The 19,332-nt window shown below is 42.8% G+C and overlaps 1 protein-coding gene across 1 annotated transcript; it reads right to left on the reverse strand.

The window, feature by feature from the left end:
- Positions 1 to 3,785: 3,785 nt before the first annotated feature.
- LGALSL (galectin like) lies at positions 3,786 to 11,238 on the reverse strand. Its single transcript, XM_032291959.1, has 5 exons — positions 11,102 to 11,238; positions 10,271 to 10,342; positions 9,994 to 10,082; positions 9,186 to 9,363; positions 3,786 to 6,955 (listed from the first exon to the last, which is right to left on the reverse strand). The coding sequence occupies exons 1-5, from the start codon at positions 11,135 to 11,137 to the stop codon at positions 6,812 to 6,814; spliced, it is 519 nt and encodes a 172-aa protein (XP_032147850.1). The 5' UTR covers positions 11,138 to 11,238; the 3' UTR covers positions 3,786 to 6,811.
- Positions 11,239 to 19,332: the final 8,094 nt, after the last annotated feature.

Raw genomic sequence — 19,332 nt, forward strand, 5'->3', positions numbered from 1 at the left:
GCTATGAATTAACTAGACAGATATGTTTTTAAAGCAAACGTCTATAAAAAAGGCCCTTTCAAGTTAGGAGGTTGAATTTTTAAAAATTATGTACTTAATTCCAAAGGATTGTAAAAGGACTCTCAACTCAAGAATTTACATCATTTACAAAAACCAAAAAAATGTTAGTTGCCTTAAAACAAACAAATCGACCTGTGAGGTGACTCCAATGTCTGACTTTAATCAGAGCCTTATGAGAGCAGGACTATTTCCAATCTCTTCTAGTAAGAGACTGTGGTCTTGTGCTCCACAGTGTGTATGAGTTTTTAAATTTGAGGATTAAAAAAATGTGTGATACATGGTTAACTAGACTCTTAGAGTAACAGACCACACTGCTCCATGAAGATTCTCATTTAAAAAAATGTTTTCAGCAGTTTCTCGCCATTTTGTGCATCTCTTTCTTATTCACTTTTTATTATAACACTAAACATCATTTTATGCTGAGCTAAAGGCCATTTTTATTGCATTAGGAGAAATCTGTGCTTTCTAATATTGGAACAGCTGCAATAATTTAGAGTAAAAAAAAATCGCCAAGTATAGTTTACAAATGTCATTCTAAATATTGCCTAATACACTGCTAATTTTGGCTAGATTTTACATAAAATGAGAGGCCAATGAAATGATACGTAAGGCATATTCTGGCGAATTAGAGCATAGTCTTAAGTATTAGCAGTTTTTATACTGTTTCTTTATAAAACTGTGGAGGATTATTATAGAAATTGGTGTCATGATTATTTTAAACTCTGGCTTTATTAGCTGTAAGAAATGCCTGACTCCTGCATGACCTGCTGTTACCTCTGGCTCTCCAAGCTCACCAGAACAAGTGGCATTGCCGCCCTTGTTTCCCACAAGAGATCAGTTAGGGCTGGAGGTTTAAAGCACCCACCTGAGCACACATCCCAAATCCAGGAGGCATGGATGCCCATTCCCAGCTCCTCATTGTCACCAGAGACTCACCACTTTGCTTCCTTCTGTTCCCATCCCAACTGTTTAGGTAAGCAGTGATAATTTGCATCTGTCTTTTTAGAATTAATAACAGAATGCTGACAGAAAAGGATGTATTGGGGTTATTAGCAAACATTTGTTATTGTTCTGACTCATGAAAGCTTGGAAGTCCCCCAAAACCCCACATCATCGCCAAGGCCTGTGGTTGGCTTGCAGCTTCCTGGGGCCTATTATTTAGGGACTGTCTGTGTTGTCCAATAAATAGTAATGCCTCCTCACACTCTGTTTGCTCATCCAGTCACCATCTTTCCCTGGGATATGGAAGGGTGTATCAAAGCAGAGAAAGAGTCAGTGGCTCTTTTTGCCTCTGCTCTCTAGGTTGGGTATTGTTTCTGTACCTTTGATACACCCATTTAAATTAATTATGAAGTCTATGTTTTGCAAGGCAGGTCTCTGCCTTATGCAGAAGATTTGTGTGTGTGTGTATGAAAAATAATTGTGAAATTAATCTGGTGATTTGGAAGCAAGTGGCTCGAGGCAACCATGCAGCATTATGTACACACTCAGTTGCATTTTCCTGTGAAAGGAAGCCTTTAAATTCATTTCTAAAGGGCCGTGAAAGCTCACCTGGGCCACTGATACTTGCCCTTTGCCTCTTTACAAGCTGTAAGCCACCATGTGGATTTGTGTCAGAGAAAATTGAGTTCTACCTTAACAATTCTTCAGTGAATAACTAACTGAAATGCTTACCAAGAAGGAAGACAGGCCTCCCCCAGAACTTTAATCTTTCTAGGAGCAATCACTATTTAAAACAGGTGTCAGAGTGCCACCTAGGTCCCAAACCAACACAAAGAAGGAGGATTTTTACAAGACTCAGTTGAAAGGCAAACTTTCTTTTACTACAGTGTTTTATTTTTGAGGTAAAGGCAGAAGTGAGAGGAGAGGAGAAGGTTAAGTCAGGGACAATGACACATAGTTGTAATGTTGTAATGATAGTTGCAGGATTTTGGCAGAGAAGGATGTGCCTGTGTTGAAATGTAGTTTTCACAGAATGATATCTATAGATTGGCATCTCAAGGACTGTACAATCCAACAGTTAGGAGTTCCCAAAGACAGGGTTATTTAATCTAAGATTCAGGAGACCCAGGACCACCTATACCATCCAGGGTGCTTCTCATTTTTTGTTTTTTGTTTTTTCCTTTGATACAGAGTCTTGCTCTGTCACTGCAGGCTGGAGTGCAGTGGCATGATCATGGCCCACTACAGCCTCAACTTCCCTGGCCCCATCGAGTCTCCCTGCTCAGCTTCCTGAGTAGCTGGGACTATAGGCATGTGTTGCCACACCTGGCTTTAAAATTTTTTTTTGATATGGGGTCCCCCTAAGTTGCCCAGGCTGGTCTCAAATTCCTGGTCTCATGTGATACTCTAGACTTAGCCTCCCAAAGTGCTGGGATTACAGGCATGAGCCACCACACATGGCCCAGGGCGCATCTTGAAAATACAAATTTCTGGGCCCTACTCCAGACCTGGTGAAATAGAAATCTCCTGGGGGCTGGAGGAAGGGGAGAGGTATCTGGCTGTTAATCACACTGAAGTTTAAAACCACCAGAGACTCTTGTCTTTTATACTTGCTGATGGATCCAAGTGACACAGCTCAGTAAGTACCTCTTGAATGAATGAAGGCCTTAAGGGTTCGTGGCACTCAAAAGCTCCAATTATGGATATACTTTCCAGGCCATCTAATCCAAAATGCTGTCATAAATAAAATGTCACATCCACCAAGGGACATTCCTAGCCATGCTGGGGAGTGGGGTAAGCTCTCCTATCTTTGTCCAACAGCCTCAGCAAATTGTCCCTGCCTTAACAGGCCTCCTCTGCCAGCACTTAACTGCAAAATCTGTGACAGAGGAAGCAGCAAACCAGCCTCACAATGCTGCACCCTGAGAAAAGATGGGATCAATAAAATTAAGGTATAAATAGGGCCATAGATCAAGCATATGAGTAAATCTGTCACCTAGCAATGACTGAAGCTGAGCAAACTTCTGTAAGCCCTAGTTTTATTTGTAGGCTGAATAGCCAAGAGATTAAATTTCTTCCCTAATAATTCAGACCACAGGAAAGAGATGGCAAGAAAAATGCAGTCTTGCTTTTTGTACATTGTGCTAAGATTATATTTACTGATTTATGAAAAACCCACTGCATCCGTCAACACCGGAATGGATGAACTGTAGTGTATCTATACAACGGAATGCGATAAAAGCTACTGATATATACAACATGAATGTCAAATGCCTCATGAAAATCGAGAAGCCAACTCTAAAAGATTACATGTTATATGATTGTTTTTAAGACATTCAGAAAAATGCAAAACTATAGGAAGGGAGAATGGACCTGTGGATGCCTAATTAGGGTTAGGAAAGGGGGACAAATTTAACTCAAAGGAGTAGCGCAAAGGAATATTTTGAGATGATGAAATGATTCCGTATTCTGATTGAGATGGTAGTTACCTGAATAAATGTATATGTTGAAACTCAGAACTTTATACCAAGAGTGAATTTGCTGTATGCAAATTATATATATATATTATTTGAAAATTATATTTTAAAAGAACCCACTGCATTTACCATTCACAGTTTAAGTTATTAGGTCTCTGAGGCTTCCGAGTCACTTTTCTCTTGTTTATCAGAGTGGAGAATGCAGGAAAAAGTTATCCTGAGGCACAAGTGTGAAAGTGAGGAATCACTGCTAGGCCACATGATCTATGCTAAAGTACACAAATGTAGCATGCTATAAACTGGAAACAGTTTTGTAGAAAATTCCTTTATTATAGTGCAAATAACTTCCAGCAGTGACATAATGTAACAACACATTTAACAACATTTTACACCACGCAGTAAATAAGAAAGTGTTTCTTTGAAAATATGTCATCATAGGAACATTATTTCTACATTAATGCCAGAAAATGCCAAGGCCGTTTATCTCAAGGCAACAGGACTCCCTCCTTCAAGTATTTTCTTTTTAACACAAATGAAATGATTTGCCATTTTAACAAATCATCAATTCTAAACATGATCTCTCAGAGGGTTTTGAACTAAGGTTGCTAAAATTTGAAATGGAGCTTCAAAATTTTAAATAATAATAATTTAAACATACTTCTGGAATAGCCCAAAAAGTAGAAGTCACTTCTATTAAGCTTTAAGTAGATATACACACTCACTCCAAGTTTACTGTAGGAATGGACAGATTGTCTAAAGCCTGGTTTCTATTCCCCTAGAGCCTGATTCTTATTTATACTCCTTGGTTTTGGTTATTGCAGAACTAGAGTTCTGGTCAGAAATAACTCCTTACATACCCAAATACTTTCCTGTGGAAGCTTTAAATTGCACTTTCCATCCTGAAATTCTCACCTTAGACCTCACAGGCCCAGGAGAGGGTGTGAATATTGTTTCCAGTTTACAGCTAAAGTCCCTTACACATTTAGCTATACCTGAATCAAATCATCACATCATTTAGATTAGTCCCAATAGGTGTATCCAAGAGTTCCCACTAACCTCACAGAGAAACAAACAGTTAACACTGTATTTTCACACTAAGCTGCCTAAGGGCTTGGCTGCTAATGAGTTAGCTGATAGGTGGAGAGAATAAGAGTGTCAATTCCAATCAGTTACATGCCCTGCTCCTCTAGTTTCTGCTGAATTATGCAGTGGGTGGCAATGGTTGGCCACTCAAGGGTCTTCCTATGGGGCTCTTCCACCATAAGTTGAATCAAAACTCCTACAAATGTATTTCAAGGTGCCCTTTAGGACTTTCTACAAACAGTCTCAAAATTTAGAGGCTTTTAAGTGACAACCCATGAGAAGCTAATCACAGGCTTGAAAATACCTGGAGCCACAGAAGAGCCCTCACAGAACAGGCTGAATATGGTTGAATAAGTTGGCTCCTACATAAAGTTTTTCAACATACAGCCAGTCTTGTTGGTTACAGTATCTTCTTATATAACACAATGGAACTGTGTTAAACAGTTTCAAAGAAGAAGAATCCAAATATATCGCCTATAAAAAATTCACAATTTTAGTTTGTTTATTTTAGACTTTGGTACTGAAACACTGTCTACATTCTTGACACTTGAAAATGACATGGCCACTTCAGTGTCTCTGCATGTTGTGTAAAAACAAACAAACAACAACAACAACAATAAAAAAAAAAACTCAGAAAAGCAAAGCTGGACAAGGATGTGTCATTACAAGACACAGTATGCTGCATAAACAAAACCTAAATTATATATAAATACACTCCACCCCAGCACCCCATCTTCCCGCACTACCTGATCATCAAAGCAATGCCAGAGGTCCTTGTCTCTGGGGCCAATGTAGCTTGTAAAGCCAAGAACCTAGGACTTTAAGCATCCCTTGCCTGGCAGTGACCTTACAGTACTGCAGCCTCCTGTTGGAGTCACCCTGTTTGATCAGTTCCATAAGTGCAGGGAAATACCTACAGCTTAATTGGAAGCATTCTCTCTACTGGTTGGATTCAAAGACCTGGAGTCCTGGGAGTTAACCTTTCAGATAAACTAACTGGATCATTTCCTAATCTGGATCCCATCTAATCCTACTATCTCCTCAGAGCCAACACAGTAGGAAGCATCTTCTATCTACCCTGAAGCTTTCAAAGGCATTACTTAGGGATATTGGTGAGGGTCACATAAGAAAACTTATACAATGAGCTAACAGCTTAAGTTGATATAAATTACTTCCAAGTAAGTTATTCAGGGCCATTTGCTTCTGCTTTATACTGCATTCCACAGACATTTTTGTATTATTCTATTAAAAGTTTATATAATAGTCACTTTAAAAATTGTCTAAGCAATCACCTCTTATGTTTTCAGTTAATTTAATAACAAATTAATGAGCTATTATATAAATCAAGAGAGAAGTAATTAGTCTTAAGGAAGCCAATACTGTGATAATTCACAGTAAGGATAAAAAGCAATGTAAATAGAATTTTACATAACCAACAATAACTTGAAAAGCAGTTTTATCAAAATGTTTTTGCAAAATTTTCCCAAAAGCACTTACAGTAATTTATATCAAGAGATCCTAAGTTTAGGAGTATGGAGAATCTCAATTCTTTAAGGTAGAAAATCACCTGTTTCATAATATGTAATATGTAATTTTCTCCCCTTGGACCTAAGATATTTATACATTCAAAAGTTTATAACTTGGTGTTCTTGAGACATTGTTCATTCTCTAATACATACATTGAGTATAAATAAATTAACTACAAGAAAGCTTCAACAATCTGAATTAACGTTATGCTGTCCAAAACAACACAAAACAAAACAAAGTCAAACCTTGAACAACCTACATTCTATGGAAATACCCTGACTAAAATATTGGTTGTGCTACACAATTCCACTTCAGTGCAGAAATGCGTTGATTTCACTGTACCGCTGTTGTTGGTTTTTTAAGTGTCTTTAGCACTTCTGTTTCTAAGCATTGCCTTGCTTTAAAAGGATGAATAATTTGCTACCAAATCACAAATCATCACAAATCCATTTTAGTTTGGTCTGAATAAGATCCAGCATAAATGTATTATTTTATTCTGGGTATAATGGCTCGGTGTCTTTGTCCCAATAGCTTTCTTCTTAAGGGCAAACCACAGTCAAAGTTGTCATTTTGGGTTTAAACTGCACAGAAAGAAGACAGTGAAGCTTGCCATTTGTTTTTGTTTTCTTTTTAAGTCTCCAGATCTTGCTAGGACACTTCTTCCAGACCAACAGTCAGATAGTCATGGCACGTGATCCTATTTGAAATAGAGGTGGTTTACATCAGCCAAGCTTGGTGATCTGGAGGTCTCCATTTATCTTTATGGTGTCAATTGCAGATAATGTTTGAATACGATGGTAAAAATCAAAAAGTTGGTGTCCATCCACAAACACTCGGAAACGTGGGTGCTCACAAAGAATTTCCACCTGGAAGAAACAAAGTAATAATCTCAATCCACAATTTCAATGAACCCTATTGGAGAAAACAAACAATACTTTATTTAGAGAAAGAAAGGCAATATCTTCAGTAGTTCTCAAATATTAGAATGCATTGAGGCCTGCAGAGGGCTTGTCAGAACACAGATTGTTGGGCTCTACCTCCAAAATTTCTGATTCATTAGGTATAAGAATCTGTGTCTCTACCAAGTTCCAAGGTAATGCTGATGTTGCTAAAATAGGAAACACATTTTGAGAACCATTGCTCTACATTATTCAATATAATACCTTTTAAAGATTTTAAATTGCATTGCTTTAACATTTCTCCCTTCTCCCTATACTGCAGAAAGTGATGGAAAGCACCATAGACTTGTTTACATGGCATTTAATGCCTCCACTATCATTTCCTGAACAATTCTATACCACCTCCGGAAGAGCCCCTCACAAGGCAGAACTGGCACCCATTAGTAGCAGGCCGTAATAGTCTAGACACTCAAACATGGTAAACACTAAGGCAGAGAGAGGGTTACACATAGTAATTACCATTGGACCAAGAATGTGTAATTAACAAGCTTTGTTGAGCCAAACAGAAATACTGGTTCCATAAGGTAATGGCTTTTTCCTCAAGTCATTTACCATAAAGTTTAATTGCTGGTAGTGTGCTATAATGGGTTTATTAAATGCATTGGTATTCACCATGTAAGGAGGCTCTATATGTGATATTAGTCACATTTAATTTATATTACTGAAACTATATCACCAAGAAGGGCCTATTTCACTTCAGTTTTGTTGTGGGGAGCATTATATTCCTCCTGGCAGTCAGAAGCTATGGTTACTCACATTCATGAGCTATACATTAAGGTTCATCACCAAGAAACTATCCTAGCCAAGAGGAGCCCAAGGGGACAACACCATTCTAGAGAAGTGGGTGAGGAGACATAATGGGTCAAGGGTGCCTTCCCCAGACTATAACTAGCCGGGCAACTATCTCAATTCTACCACCGATGCTAAAATCATGGATTCTTATTTTCCCCTCAGAATGTAAGAAGGCAAGTGAAAAAATTATTTCTTCATGAGGCACTTGAAAATTGCTAGATGAAGGGTCACAGATTAAGTGTAGTTCTGTTTTATTGGGCTCCTATGTAACATGGAGATTTTGAGTTGTCATTACTGTGATGTAATGTTAAGGTGTAATGACAATTCATCACTAGGTCTGACCTCTTTTTAACACATTATTACTAGCATTTCTCTTGCCTTTTTTTTTTTTTTTTTTGACAGAGCCTTGCTGTGTCACCCAGGCTGGTGGGCAGTAATACAACCATAGCTCACTGCAGCCTCGAACTCCTGGGCTCAAGTGATCCTCCTGTCTCAGCCTCCCAAGTAGCTAGGACTATAGGTGTGTGATACCATGCCCAGCTAATTGTTTTTTTCAGAGGCGGGGTTCTGGCTATGTTTCCTAGGATGGTCTTGAACTCCTTGACTCAAGCAATCCTCTCGCCGCGGCCTCCCAAAGTGGTGGGATTACAGGTGCAAGCCACTATGCCACTACTTGCATCTCTTATTTGGCATTGCCTTTCATAGAGGAAGGTGCTGCTAATGCTGCTTGATTGGGAGAAAAGTTTGGGTTGTGCTTCCTGCCCAGTAGATAGTGGGGAGCAAATCTTTATTATCCAGGCCCAAGGGAAGAAATTTGTCAGCCACACAGCCTGTAACCGTGAAATGGACTGAGGCTAATTAATCCAGAGGGGGATTAGCAAAGGGAACAAGAGAAAATGAAATGATCATCATTATATTCTTTAAAATGTCATACAAATAAGATTAAGAGCTATTTATTAGTAGCTTTGAACCTTAATATTTATTAATATTTAATAAGTGGGTACTTATTAGTATTGATTAATCAATCAGATATTTGGGGGTAGGTATCTACTATATGCCTAGTACTATGTTGGGTACTACATGGAAAAGTTATTTATTGTTAACAATTTAGACATGTAACTATGGGTCTATTTAAATATACGGGCTAAATAGAACTAAGAGCTTCTATGGTAAGTGTTAATTTATAATAGCAAACAGAGCTCTTTTGATCTTTTTTCACCATTGGGAGACAAATTTCCTGGACATGCAGAAATTCTGGCTGCTTCAAGTGTTCTTGGCACACACTAGGTAAGTTGAACATTATCACCCTGCCAGTGGCTGGGGCTGAGGCACTCGAGGTACTCACCCTGAACGGCTGGTCTGGGATAAATGGAAAGTAAGGGATTGCTGACTGTTCTTCACCCCTCTCCCCAGATATACAAGAATTTCTGAGTAGCTGCCGATCTGTGAACACAGCTTTGAGTTCGATTGCCACATCAGCAGGAGGGTCTTCTGAGTCCCCACAGGTCAAGCTGATTGCAAAGCTAAAAAGAAAATCATCCCATGGATTCAGGGTTGGGTATAAAAACATTTCAGAATGACACAGGTGCTTATATTTCCTCTTCCTCCTCTGGGTTTGTCCATTTTTAAGAGGTCACTGCTCTTCAAGAGAGGTTAGATTATGGACAAGTAACTCAAACCAGTTTATTACCTAAAGCAAGCTCTCATGAAAGCTTTGGTGGAGTTAACTAAAATTAGAGATTTCAAATACCTCAAAGTGACCATACATCTGTGTATCAATCCACTTCAGAATTCTCAAAAACAGCTGCAGAAATTGACCAGGGGAAATAATATTAAGTTGGGTTCTTATTCATCTTGATAGTTCTTGTTTCTGGCACCCTTTTTCAAAGCCATTAAAAAAAAATCCTTTGGCCTCCCTAAGGGTCAAAGAGAAATGTGGGCCTATATTTATCATCTCTGATATAAATAGCTGTCTGGAGAAATGATGGCTGGGATTCATACACATACTTTTCATGGGAACATGGTACTTTCTTGGCACTGGCAACTTGCAACACTGTCCACAAGGAGAGGAAGAGGAGGAGCGCTAAACCACAAGAGTGGGCAGGGCTCAGCCACAGCCTGAGCCTTCTGTCCTGACAAAGACTCTGCCTTACCTCTCCGGGTTGAGGTCTACGATGCCCATCACTAACACCTTCTTGCCTGGTCTCATGCCACCTTTAATGTGCCCACAAAATGGAACTATCTGCAAAGGGTGGGAGAAGAAAAAGGAATTTTACAGCCTGTTAGGGAAGAGCCAAGTCTTCAGATCCTGAAGACTTGACTCATTGGAAAATGCAATAAATAAATAAATAAATAAATAAATAATTTAAAAGCAATGAGAAAGGAGGAGGGTACAGACAGAGACACAGAGCACAGAGCAAAATGATTTACCAGTCGTGGGAAATACACCTCGGCTTGAACTGGAGAGCTCAAAGAGTTGTTTAAATGGCCATCATCTAGTTTCTAAAAATAGAAGCATACAGATTGGCTTTCCCTGGACTCTGTTTCGGGGGACTGGGAGAAGAACCCACACAGATCTGGTGGAATCCAGCAGCCTTCCACATGCACACAGGATCTGCAGATGATGCCTCTTCACCGTCCCTTAGGCAATCTCATAACCCCCTGAACAAAACCCACCCTTTCCACCCGGTAGTTAAGCCTCTGAAGATCCGCAGACCCTTCAGATCCAGATCAAAATCAAGGTCGAGGTCTACCGAGGAGCCAGAGCCCTGTGCCAGAGGAGGGCAGGCCCCTCTGCAACCGCAAACCCTTCTGGAAGCGTGGTGGCCCAGGCCTGCCCTCCGGGACGTGACTGAAGTGGAGCGGCCGAGCTCAACTTCTCTTGGGAGCCCCGAGCGCCGACCCATTTCCAAGGGGGAATCCCCGGGACGTCGGAGGCGGTGGCGGGGCGCGCGCCCCGGACACACTCACCCACGCGCACACCTGGCTGGCGGTTGCACAGCACAGAGGGGGCTGTCCGGTGCCCCCACCCCGCTTCCTCCCCAAACTCCCTCCCCAGCCCGGAGCCCCTCAGCCTGGGCGTCCCTCACGCCCCCCACACCGGCCGCGCGCAGCCGGCGCCCGCTAACAGGTACCGGGTGCCTTCCCACGCGCGGGGCGCCGGCCGGGCCTGCGGCTTCTCTGCACCCCAGCACGCTGGAGCAGGCGGCGGAGTGCGGGGCAGCGGGGAGGGGCGCCTGGCGTGCGCCTTGCCACACTCACCACCACGGCATCGCTGTCGGCCACCGATCCCGCCATCTTCTCGCCCGGCGCGGCGGGGTACGTGGGACGCGGCGCGCGGGCGGGGATCCCAGGGCTGTCCTGCGCGGGGCGGGGGCGCGGGTCCGAGCTGGCGCGGGCGCGCGCACACACACACGAGGGCCCGCGCGCGCGCGCGCACGCTCGGGCCCCGGCGCAGACCGGGCCTGGGAGGACCGGAGGGGAGAAGCGGGGGGCGGGGGCGAGGGAGGCCGTGAGGGCCGGGAGAGCGAAGGTAGCAGCGGCGGCCGGAACGGACCCGGACCGGAACGGACCCGGACCCGAACGGACGCTGCTGTTTGTTGCCGCCGCCCGACTAAGAAAGGTGGCGAGGGCCGTGCCGCGTTGGCCCTGGGCAGCATTTAAAGGCCTCCGGGGCCCGGCTCGGGAACCGGGAACAGGGCGGAGACCCGGTGGGGCTGCCGCGGCTTGCTCAGCGGGCCCTGCCCCTCGGCCATTGGACGGTGGCGGAGGTCGGGGCGGGAGGGAAGAGCCTGTCCCGGTCGGAGAGGGCGGGGACCCTGTCGGCGCACTCCGGCCGGTGGGCGGGCAGGGCCGGGGCTGGAGGAGTTGAGGGCCCGAGCCAGTCAGGTGACAGGTGCTTGTGCCACCCGCGCCCTTCCAGCCTCCTAGCACTCAGCCTCCTTCCTCCTCCTGCCACGTCCGGGGGGCTGGTGGGACGGTGGGAGGTGAGGTCCAGGGAAGCTGGGTGCTGGGGGTGGTATTCCAGAGCGGGAGACTCAGAAATATTTGTTTCAGAAAATTCCAGCAAAATCAGGGGAAGGATTCATTCTGCTCTATAGAGCAGAAAAAGAATGGAAGGTCTGAAGGTTTACAGCAAGAAATATGTGACCTGAAAGAAAGAAGCAGAGAGGACTCCAGGTAGGGACTTTTCTATCCCAGGAGGCTAGATACAGAAAGGTCTCTCTTCCCTGTGGAAGGACAGGCAGGTCTGGGGGTCCCTGGACTCTCTCGGGCAGCAGTCTAAGCCTTACCAAATCAAACTGGGCTCAGTCACTGTCCTCAGAGATCCTCCACTGAGCCCTGTTTTCAACAAGTCACTTGCCCTGTCTGGGGTAGTAAGCGTCTCACTGAAAATCTCCTCATACCCTTTGTGAAGTACTTCCCAGGGGAGACACACCTCTTATTCCAAGGCACAAATTTCTTTATGGCATTTCCACACTAGGATGATTATGTAACTTCTCAGATAAAGCTGTATCAACATATCCTCTATTAGGTAGGTGACATCCTTGGCTGAAACATTCCATTGCATGAATCACCGGGGCGTTCTACGCTAATAAGCAGGGAGCATGTGTGACCTACTGCAGTCCCAGAGGGCCCATCAGAGGCACTTTTTTTTTTTTTTTTTTAAATTGAGACGCATCCTCCCTCTGTCGCCCACGCTGGAGTGCAGTGGTGCAATCTCAGCTCACTGCAACATTTGCAGCCTGGGGATGCTCCTTTCTAGTCATTACAACTGGCTGTGTGACCTAGAACATCACTTCGGGTTTTGTGTCTTAGTTTTCCCTTTATGGACCAGAGCTAATCATGGTAATCTCAGTTGAGCAGGGAGAATTACCTACACACGCCTGTAAGCCACAGTCATATCCTCTGGAAGTGGTTCTAGAACTAGAGGCTGAAGTGCAGCATGTTTGTAGCTGCAACACACTTTACCAGTCTTAGCTCAAAGTCACATTTTATTATTTTAAAATATTAGGCATTTATAGGACATTATTGACATTTGAAAGCATACTTCATTATGTATGAATTTCTGAGAGTCTGGTATAGAGAAGAAGTATTAAAGTACAGTAGTTCTTTGTCATTAACTGAGTGACACAATAAGGGTGACACAATATGTGATGGTGGTTATTGAACTGGTGTCCTGGGTTCAAATCCTGGCTCTAGAATTAACTAGCTGTGTGATCTTGGAAAAGTTACTAAACCTCTCTGTGCATTAGTTTCTTGCATTTGAGAAGACTCAGAGATGATGATGATGATGATGTTGATGCCTATCCCAGGTTATTGGGAGGATTAAGTAAATGCCTTCCTTTAGCTTCTTTAAAACAGTATTGGCACATAGTAAGCACTTACCTTACAAAAATGCTGAGTGCTTGCCATATATCAGGCACTGGAGATCCAGCAGGGACTTTTTCGCTGAGCTTACAGTCTAGTGGGCAAAGGAAATAAATAAACATAATATGTGAGGTGATAAAAGTGTTACAGAAAAGTAATAAGGCCAGGTGGTGGCTCATACCTATAATCCCAGCAATTTGGGAGGCTGAGGCAAGAGGATCACTTGAGGCCAGAAGTTTGAGGCCAGCCTGGGCCACACAGAGAGACTCTGTCTCTACAAAAATAAAATATTGGCTGGACACGGTGGCTCATGCTTGTAATCCCAGCACTTTGGGAGGCCAAGGTGGGTGGATCACGAGGTCAGGAGATTGAGACCATCCTGGATTAAAAGGTGAAACCCAGTCTCTACTAAATATACAAAAATTAGCTGAGCGTGGTGGCACACACCTGTAGTCACAGCTACTCGGGAAGCTGAAGCAGGAGAATCACTTGAACCCGGGAGGCAGAGGTTGTAGTGAGCCGAGATTGTGCCACTGCACTCCAGCCTGGGTGACAGAGCGAGACTCTGTCTCAAAAATAAATAAACAAAATAAAAAATTAGCTGGGTATGGTGGTGGGCGCCTGTAGTCCTGGCCACTTGGGAGGCTGAGGTGGGAGGATCACTTGAAGCCAGGAGACCAAGGCTGCACTGAGCTGTGATCTCACCACTGTACTGCAGCCTGGGCGACAGAGTGAGAACCTATCTCAGTAATAATAAAAATAATTAAAAAGCCAGTAGAAAGAGAGAGAGAGATAGGAGTAGGGTGATGCTATTTATATAGGGTGGTCAGGGAAGTCACCTCTGGTGAAGTGACATTTGAGAAGACCCCTGAAGGAGGAGGGTGAGTCATGTGGACAACTGGAGGAAGAGTTTGCTAGCAGAGGGAACTGCAGGGGCAAAGTCCCAAAGTACTGGGGCTGGGGACAGTGACTGAGGAGATGTATAGCTAGAAATAGCCCTTCTACGCTGTAGTTGAGGATTGGCTTTTACATGAGGAAACAGACATGAGAAGTTTCTGAGCAAAGGAGGGACATAGTTTGCCATCTGTTGTCGATGCATCCACATGCTGCTGTATGGAGTGGCCTTTGGATGGAGTGTGGATGGTAGGAGGGAGGGTAAAAATGGGACCTAGGAGACTTGTGCCATTCCAAATAAGATGTGATGGTGGCCTTGACATGGTGGAAGTGGTGAAGATGTGAGAAGTCCTGGGCCCTTGATAAGTCCCAGCGGTTATCATGCAGCTTTGAGAGTTCTTATGGTCTTCTTTTTTCTTTTTGGAGATGGAGTCTTGCTCTGTAGCCCATGCTGGAGTGCAGTGGTATGATCTTGGCTCACTGCAATATTTGCCTCCAGGGTCCCGGTTCAAACAATTCTCCTACTTCAGCCTCCCAAGTAGCTGGGATTACAGGTACAAGCCACCATGCCCAGTGAATTTTTGTATTTTTTAGCAGAGACAGGGTTTCACCATGTTGGCCAGTCTGGTCTTGAACTCCTGACCTCATGGTGTGCTCACCTCGGCCTCCCAAAGTGCTGGGATTGCAGGCATGAGCCACCACACCTGGCCCATATGGTCTTTTAAGCCTCAGTTTCCTTACTTGCAGAATTAAGGGGCTGAGCTCATTTGTCATTCCCTCATTCCCTCTTAGCTCTTAGAAAGTTCTGGTTCCTGAAAAGCTAGGTAAATACTATCTAAATTTAAATGGGTTTGAGAGTAGGTGCTGCTGAATGAAAATAATCTTGGGTTGAATCTTTTGATAAGTGCTTTTGTAGGTGAAGAATAACCCTTTGATTTGTTTTGTAAGTGTAATTTAAGATATTTGGATTGCTGGAGATGAGTTTCTTACATTTTAGAAATGTAAAGAATAGAAAGGTACTGAACCTGCTCAGAATATTTTATCATGGAAATTTGCATTTTATTCCAAAAATGCTTGATTCCTTTTCAGTCTATAGAATAGTTTATTTTGAATGTGAAGAGCAGAGAGAAAGCCTGAATGAGTTTTTTTGTTGTAACTAAAAGTTGAACAGGGTCAAACTATCTCTTATAAGGAAAAGCCATTAGCAAATTAATGAATTATAGAGCTTAAAAAATTCTTTTCTGAGTTGTATAGCAAAGAATAGACAAAATTTACTCCATGCTTTGATTGTAGGTATTTGTGTATAAAAACATTAACCAAATTGGGACCCATTTATGAAACGTAGTAGTGAAATGTTAAGATGAACCATGTTACTACTGGAAACAACTGAAAATGTTAAAGAAGTAGAGAAGGCAGGCAAACAGATTATTAGTGTTAAAAAAAAAAGTAAAAACAGGTGTTTGAAGATGGGCTTTGCTAAATGATTTTTCTAGAGGAAGATGGTAGATTATTTCCTTTTTCCCTTCCCATTTTATATGTTTTGTTCAAATATATGCACATAGAATTTCTAATATTGGGAGGAGAATAAATATTGATGGCAATTCAGCAACGATTTTATCAGTATTGCTATGTGCTGTGGTACTATGGACCAGGAAGAGATAGGTGAAGATGCATGAGTCTTGTCCTCAGGGGACTTACAGCCTACTCTGGGACACAGTGGCAGGATGTATTCGTGGGTAAGATAATAAAGGCCTCAGACCCACAGCCTGAGCACTGATATGGGGAAATTCACCCCCATTTGGAGGATTAAGGCCACTGTCTGGAGGAGGTGGCATATCCCTGAGCATATGCATAGCAGCGACTACTGCAGAACTACAAAAACAAGTCTTCAAAGACCACATTGCAGCTCTGTTTGTGGCCTGAATTCTAACCCCACTCTTCTCTCTGATCTGGCAACAGGCTAAACTGAACTCCTGTTCCCAGAGTGCAGAGAGACATGCGCCTCCTTCCCTTTCACCATGCCTGCCATCTGACGCCTCCTTTGGGCCATGATCCCTAGGCCTGACTTGGATTTACCACTCATTTTCTATCAGTGTGTATATACACATTGTCTAAAGCAGGGTTCCTCCTCACACTAGTGACATGTTAGGCTAGGAAACCCTTTTTTGTGGGGGAGCTGTCTGGTATGTTAGGAGATGTTGAAACCTAGATGCAAGTAGCACCTCCCCCTCCTCTCTAGTGTGATAACCAAAAATGTCTTCAGATATTGACAAATGCCCCTCTTGGAAGGCGGGGCACAAATTGTCCCTAGTTGAGGCTCAGGACACTAAGTACCCCAAAATGTAACTGTAGGAGATTAGAATATGCCATCCCAAAATATACCTCTTTGGCATATTTTGAGCTGATTATTCTAAGAAACTACAGCTAGAAAAGCTGTCCTTTTGTAAAAGAAATGTGTATCTGTAAAGGAAATCTAATACAGTATCTGCATCATGAAGAGGGCTGCTCCAGACAATTTTTATTACCTGGGTGACTTTATCTGCATAAAAAGATGACCTTTATTCACCATACATTCGTACTTTCACCCTCCCACAACTTACATTCCCACCACCCCCTTGAAGCCCCAAACCCTATTCCTCTCCGTAGTTCAGGATACTAATATGCTCCAACCATCTGACCCTTTGGAGTCTCATAATTTGTGGGACTCCCATGTGTACCTATGTAATTAAAATGTGTTTCTGCTGTTAACCTGTCTTATGTCAATTTAATTTGTAGTCCTGCCAAGGAACCTACAAGGGTAGAGGGAAGTCATTTTTCACTCTGTAAAAACCAATCATCTAGAAGGTGCCTTAAGATTCCTATTATCCATAATTATGTATATGATATGAAATTTATCCAATCAAATCTAGATCTGGAATGTGCACATCAGAAACACCTTCCTTTTTATTTGGCAAGTCATTGCTTCCTGATTACCTAGGAGCCCTTTGCAAATGATTCCACAAGGAACCTCTAAATTGAAGGATGACCCTTGAGGGGTCCTGTGGGTGTAGCTGCCAGATCAAAATGTCTTTGTAATATTGAGAGATTTGTATGCATTGTGCATCCTGTTCCATAATGGTTACCATGTTTATTTTGATGTGGACATAATGTGCTTCCCACACCTGTACAAATGGTACAGCATCCCAAATGTTTATCTTGTTGACCCTGCAGCTTTGACCCCCTCCTCACCCCAGGTCTCAAAGGATGGTGGTAGCCCACTTTGAGGAGTAAGACGCTGCACAGTGTTACAGGTCCATTCAAGCTTTCAGTTCTGCATAATTGTTTTTTCAGGCTAGCCTGCTCTTGATCAATATTCATGTAGGCAGCAAAATGCACAAACTCAGCATCCTTTTGTTTACCTATTTAGGTAGGAGGGCAAACATTTATCAGGCTATATTTCTATCTTTCACAATGTGATTATAGTTCTTAATTATTTTAAGAACTATGGTCACGGTTATCAAATAATTCTTTTAGACACACACAAATGTGTGTTGTACCAAAGTAATTAGGGGACAGCCATAAGACTTGGCAGTCAATGCCAGTTCCAACATTTCATTTATTTTCGGTTTATTTATGAGGAGACTAGAACCAGCCTTCTGCTTGTGTTTTAATTACTTAGTGCAGATAGGATTGATTTCAAAAAACCTTAAGGAGATAATAACCCATTCCCAGGAGGAGCTCAAGGCTTCAAAGGTATGCTCTGCTTCCAGACCCGGGGAATGTCACTGTGGACACTTTCCTGTGTCTGAGAAGTCCTCCCTAGAACAAAAACCCTGGCCAATGGGAAAGTGGAATGCCCTCTGTCCAGGGAAACAGAGAACCCCTGCTTCCAGCATTTGGAACTGACAGGATGAATGGGATATTTTAAGACTCTTTCCAGGGGAGCTTTTTGTGAATAAAGAAACAACCATGTGCTTCTGAGCCTTCGCTCCAGCCTCACCTTTGGCATTTCCAAAAGCGAGTCTGTGGTCAATCTTTTACCCATCAGGAATGTGACAGGTCTGCATGGCAGTGCCCCAGGCCTAATTATGCTCTTCTCATTATGCTTGTCGTTTCTGTTTTCATTTGCTGGTTTATAGTTCTCCTCTTTACTGCCTCTGCGATTTTATTTTCTTGTTGTCAAGTAGTATAAAGGGCTTCTTAGTTTTGTAGTTTCATGGAAACTTGCTTGGCTGGGCTGGGTGGAAGGAGACCAAGATTTCGATTTAGCAGTCATTTGAAAATCCTGGCTAATGGGGAGGAAAACCCAGGAGGCATGCTGCCAGGTGGTCATTTGATTTTTGGAGGAAACATATTTGGATGACACAGATTTCTGGATTTTTTCAAAGATGATTATACAGAATATGGGTTAACACAGCACAGCTTCTGAACAAACCACCATCCAGAAGAGACCTGGGAATTTAAACTTGGCATCCAAATTTGATTAAGAGAAAGGTGATTGAGAGAAAGCATACTTCATTTATTTAAGAACAGTTTATTGAGCTAGGCTTCATTTTAGTTGCCATTATTATAATTTTTAGTTTCTTTAAAAAAGCAAAAACGACCACACACATTACTTGCACTTAAAATACTTGCCCTCCTCTTAGATACGTGCTTCCTAAGGATATCTCTGCTAGCCTCATATCATAGATTCCTCCCCTGCATACTGCCTCTTCCATATGACAGTATTCAGAGTGGATCTAAGAGCTCCCCCGCAAACATGGAAACAAAGCCCAGAAAATCAAAATGAAATGCTTTGAATTCAGGGACTCATTGCATCCCACCTCCATTTAGGTAATATGATTTCTATCTAAATCCAGTTTATCAGGTACATGTTGATTTCTGGCCCGAATTGTTCAAATGATTATCCCACAGAGAAAGATTAAGAGTTGAAGAAAATGTTTTAAACTGAGGGAGAGGCTGGGTGCAGTAGCTCATGCTTGTTATCCCAGCACTTTGGGAGGCCAAGGTGGGTGGATCAGAGGTCTTGACTTCAAGATCAGCCTGACCAATATGGTGAAACCCTATCTCTACGAAAAATACAAAAATTAGCCAGTGTGGTGGCGCGCCTGTAGTCCCAGTTACTTGGGAGGCTCTGAGGCAGGAGAACTGCTTGAATCTGGGAGGTGCAGAGAAACTCATCACATTTCATTCACTCACAATATTGGCCTTTGTTGGCTCAGCGCTTCCCTGAAACCTGAGAATTAGTT

The sequence above is a fragment of the Sapajus apella genome, unplaced genomic scaffold (genome assembly GCF_009761245.1).
Source record: "Sapajus apella isolate SASKATOON/1434 unplaced genomic scaffold, GSC_monkey_1.0 scaffold26, whole genome shotgun sequence".
Classification (NCBI taxonomy): Eukaryota; Metazoa; Chordata; class Mammalia; order Primates; family Cebidae; genus Sapajus; species Sapajus apella.

What these genes read in the sequence shown, in the direction of transcription:
- LGALSL (XM_032291959.1), bottom strand. Translation starts at nt 11,137, where the DNA reads ATGGCGGGATCGGTGGCCGACAGCGATGCCGTGGTG. An exon ending in AGGTGTATTTCCCACGACTG is followed by an intron (nt 10,083 to 10,270) that starts GTAAATCATTTT and finishes CACCCTTTGCAG; the next exon opens with ATAGTTCCATTTTGTGGGCA. An exon ending in GTAGACCTCAACCCGGAGAG is followed by an intron (nt 9,364 to 9,993) that starts GTAAGGCAGAGT and finishes TTTTCTTTTTAG; the next exon opens with CTTTGCAATCAGCTTGACCT.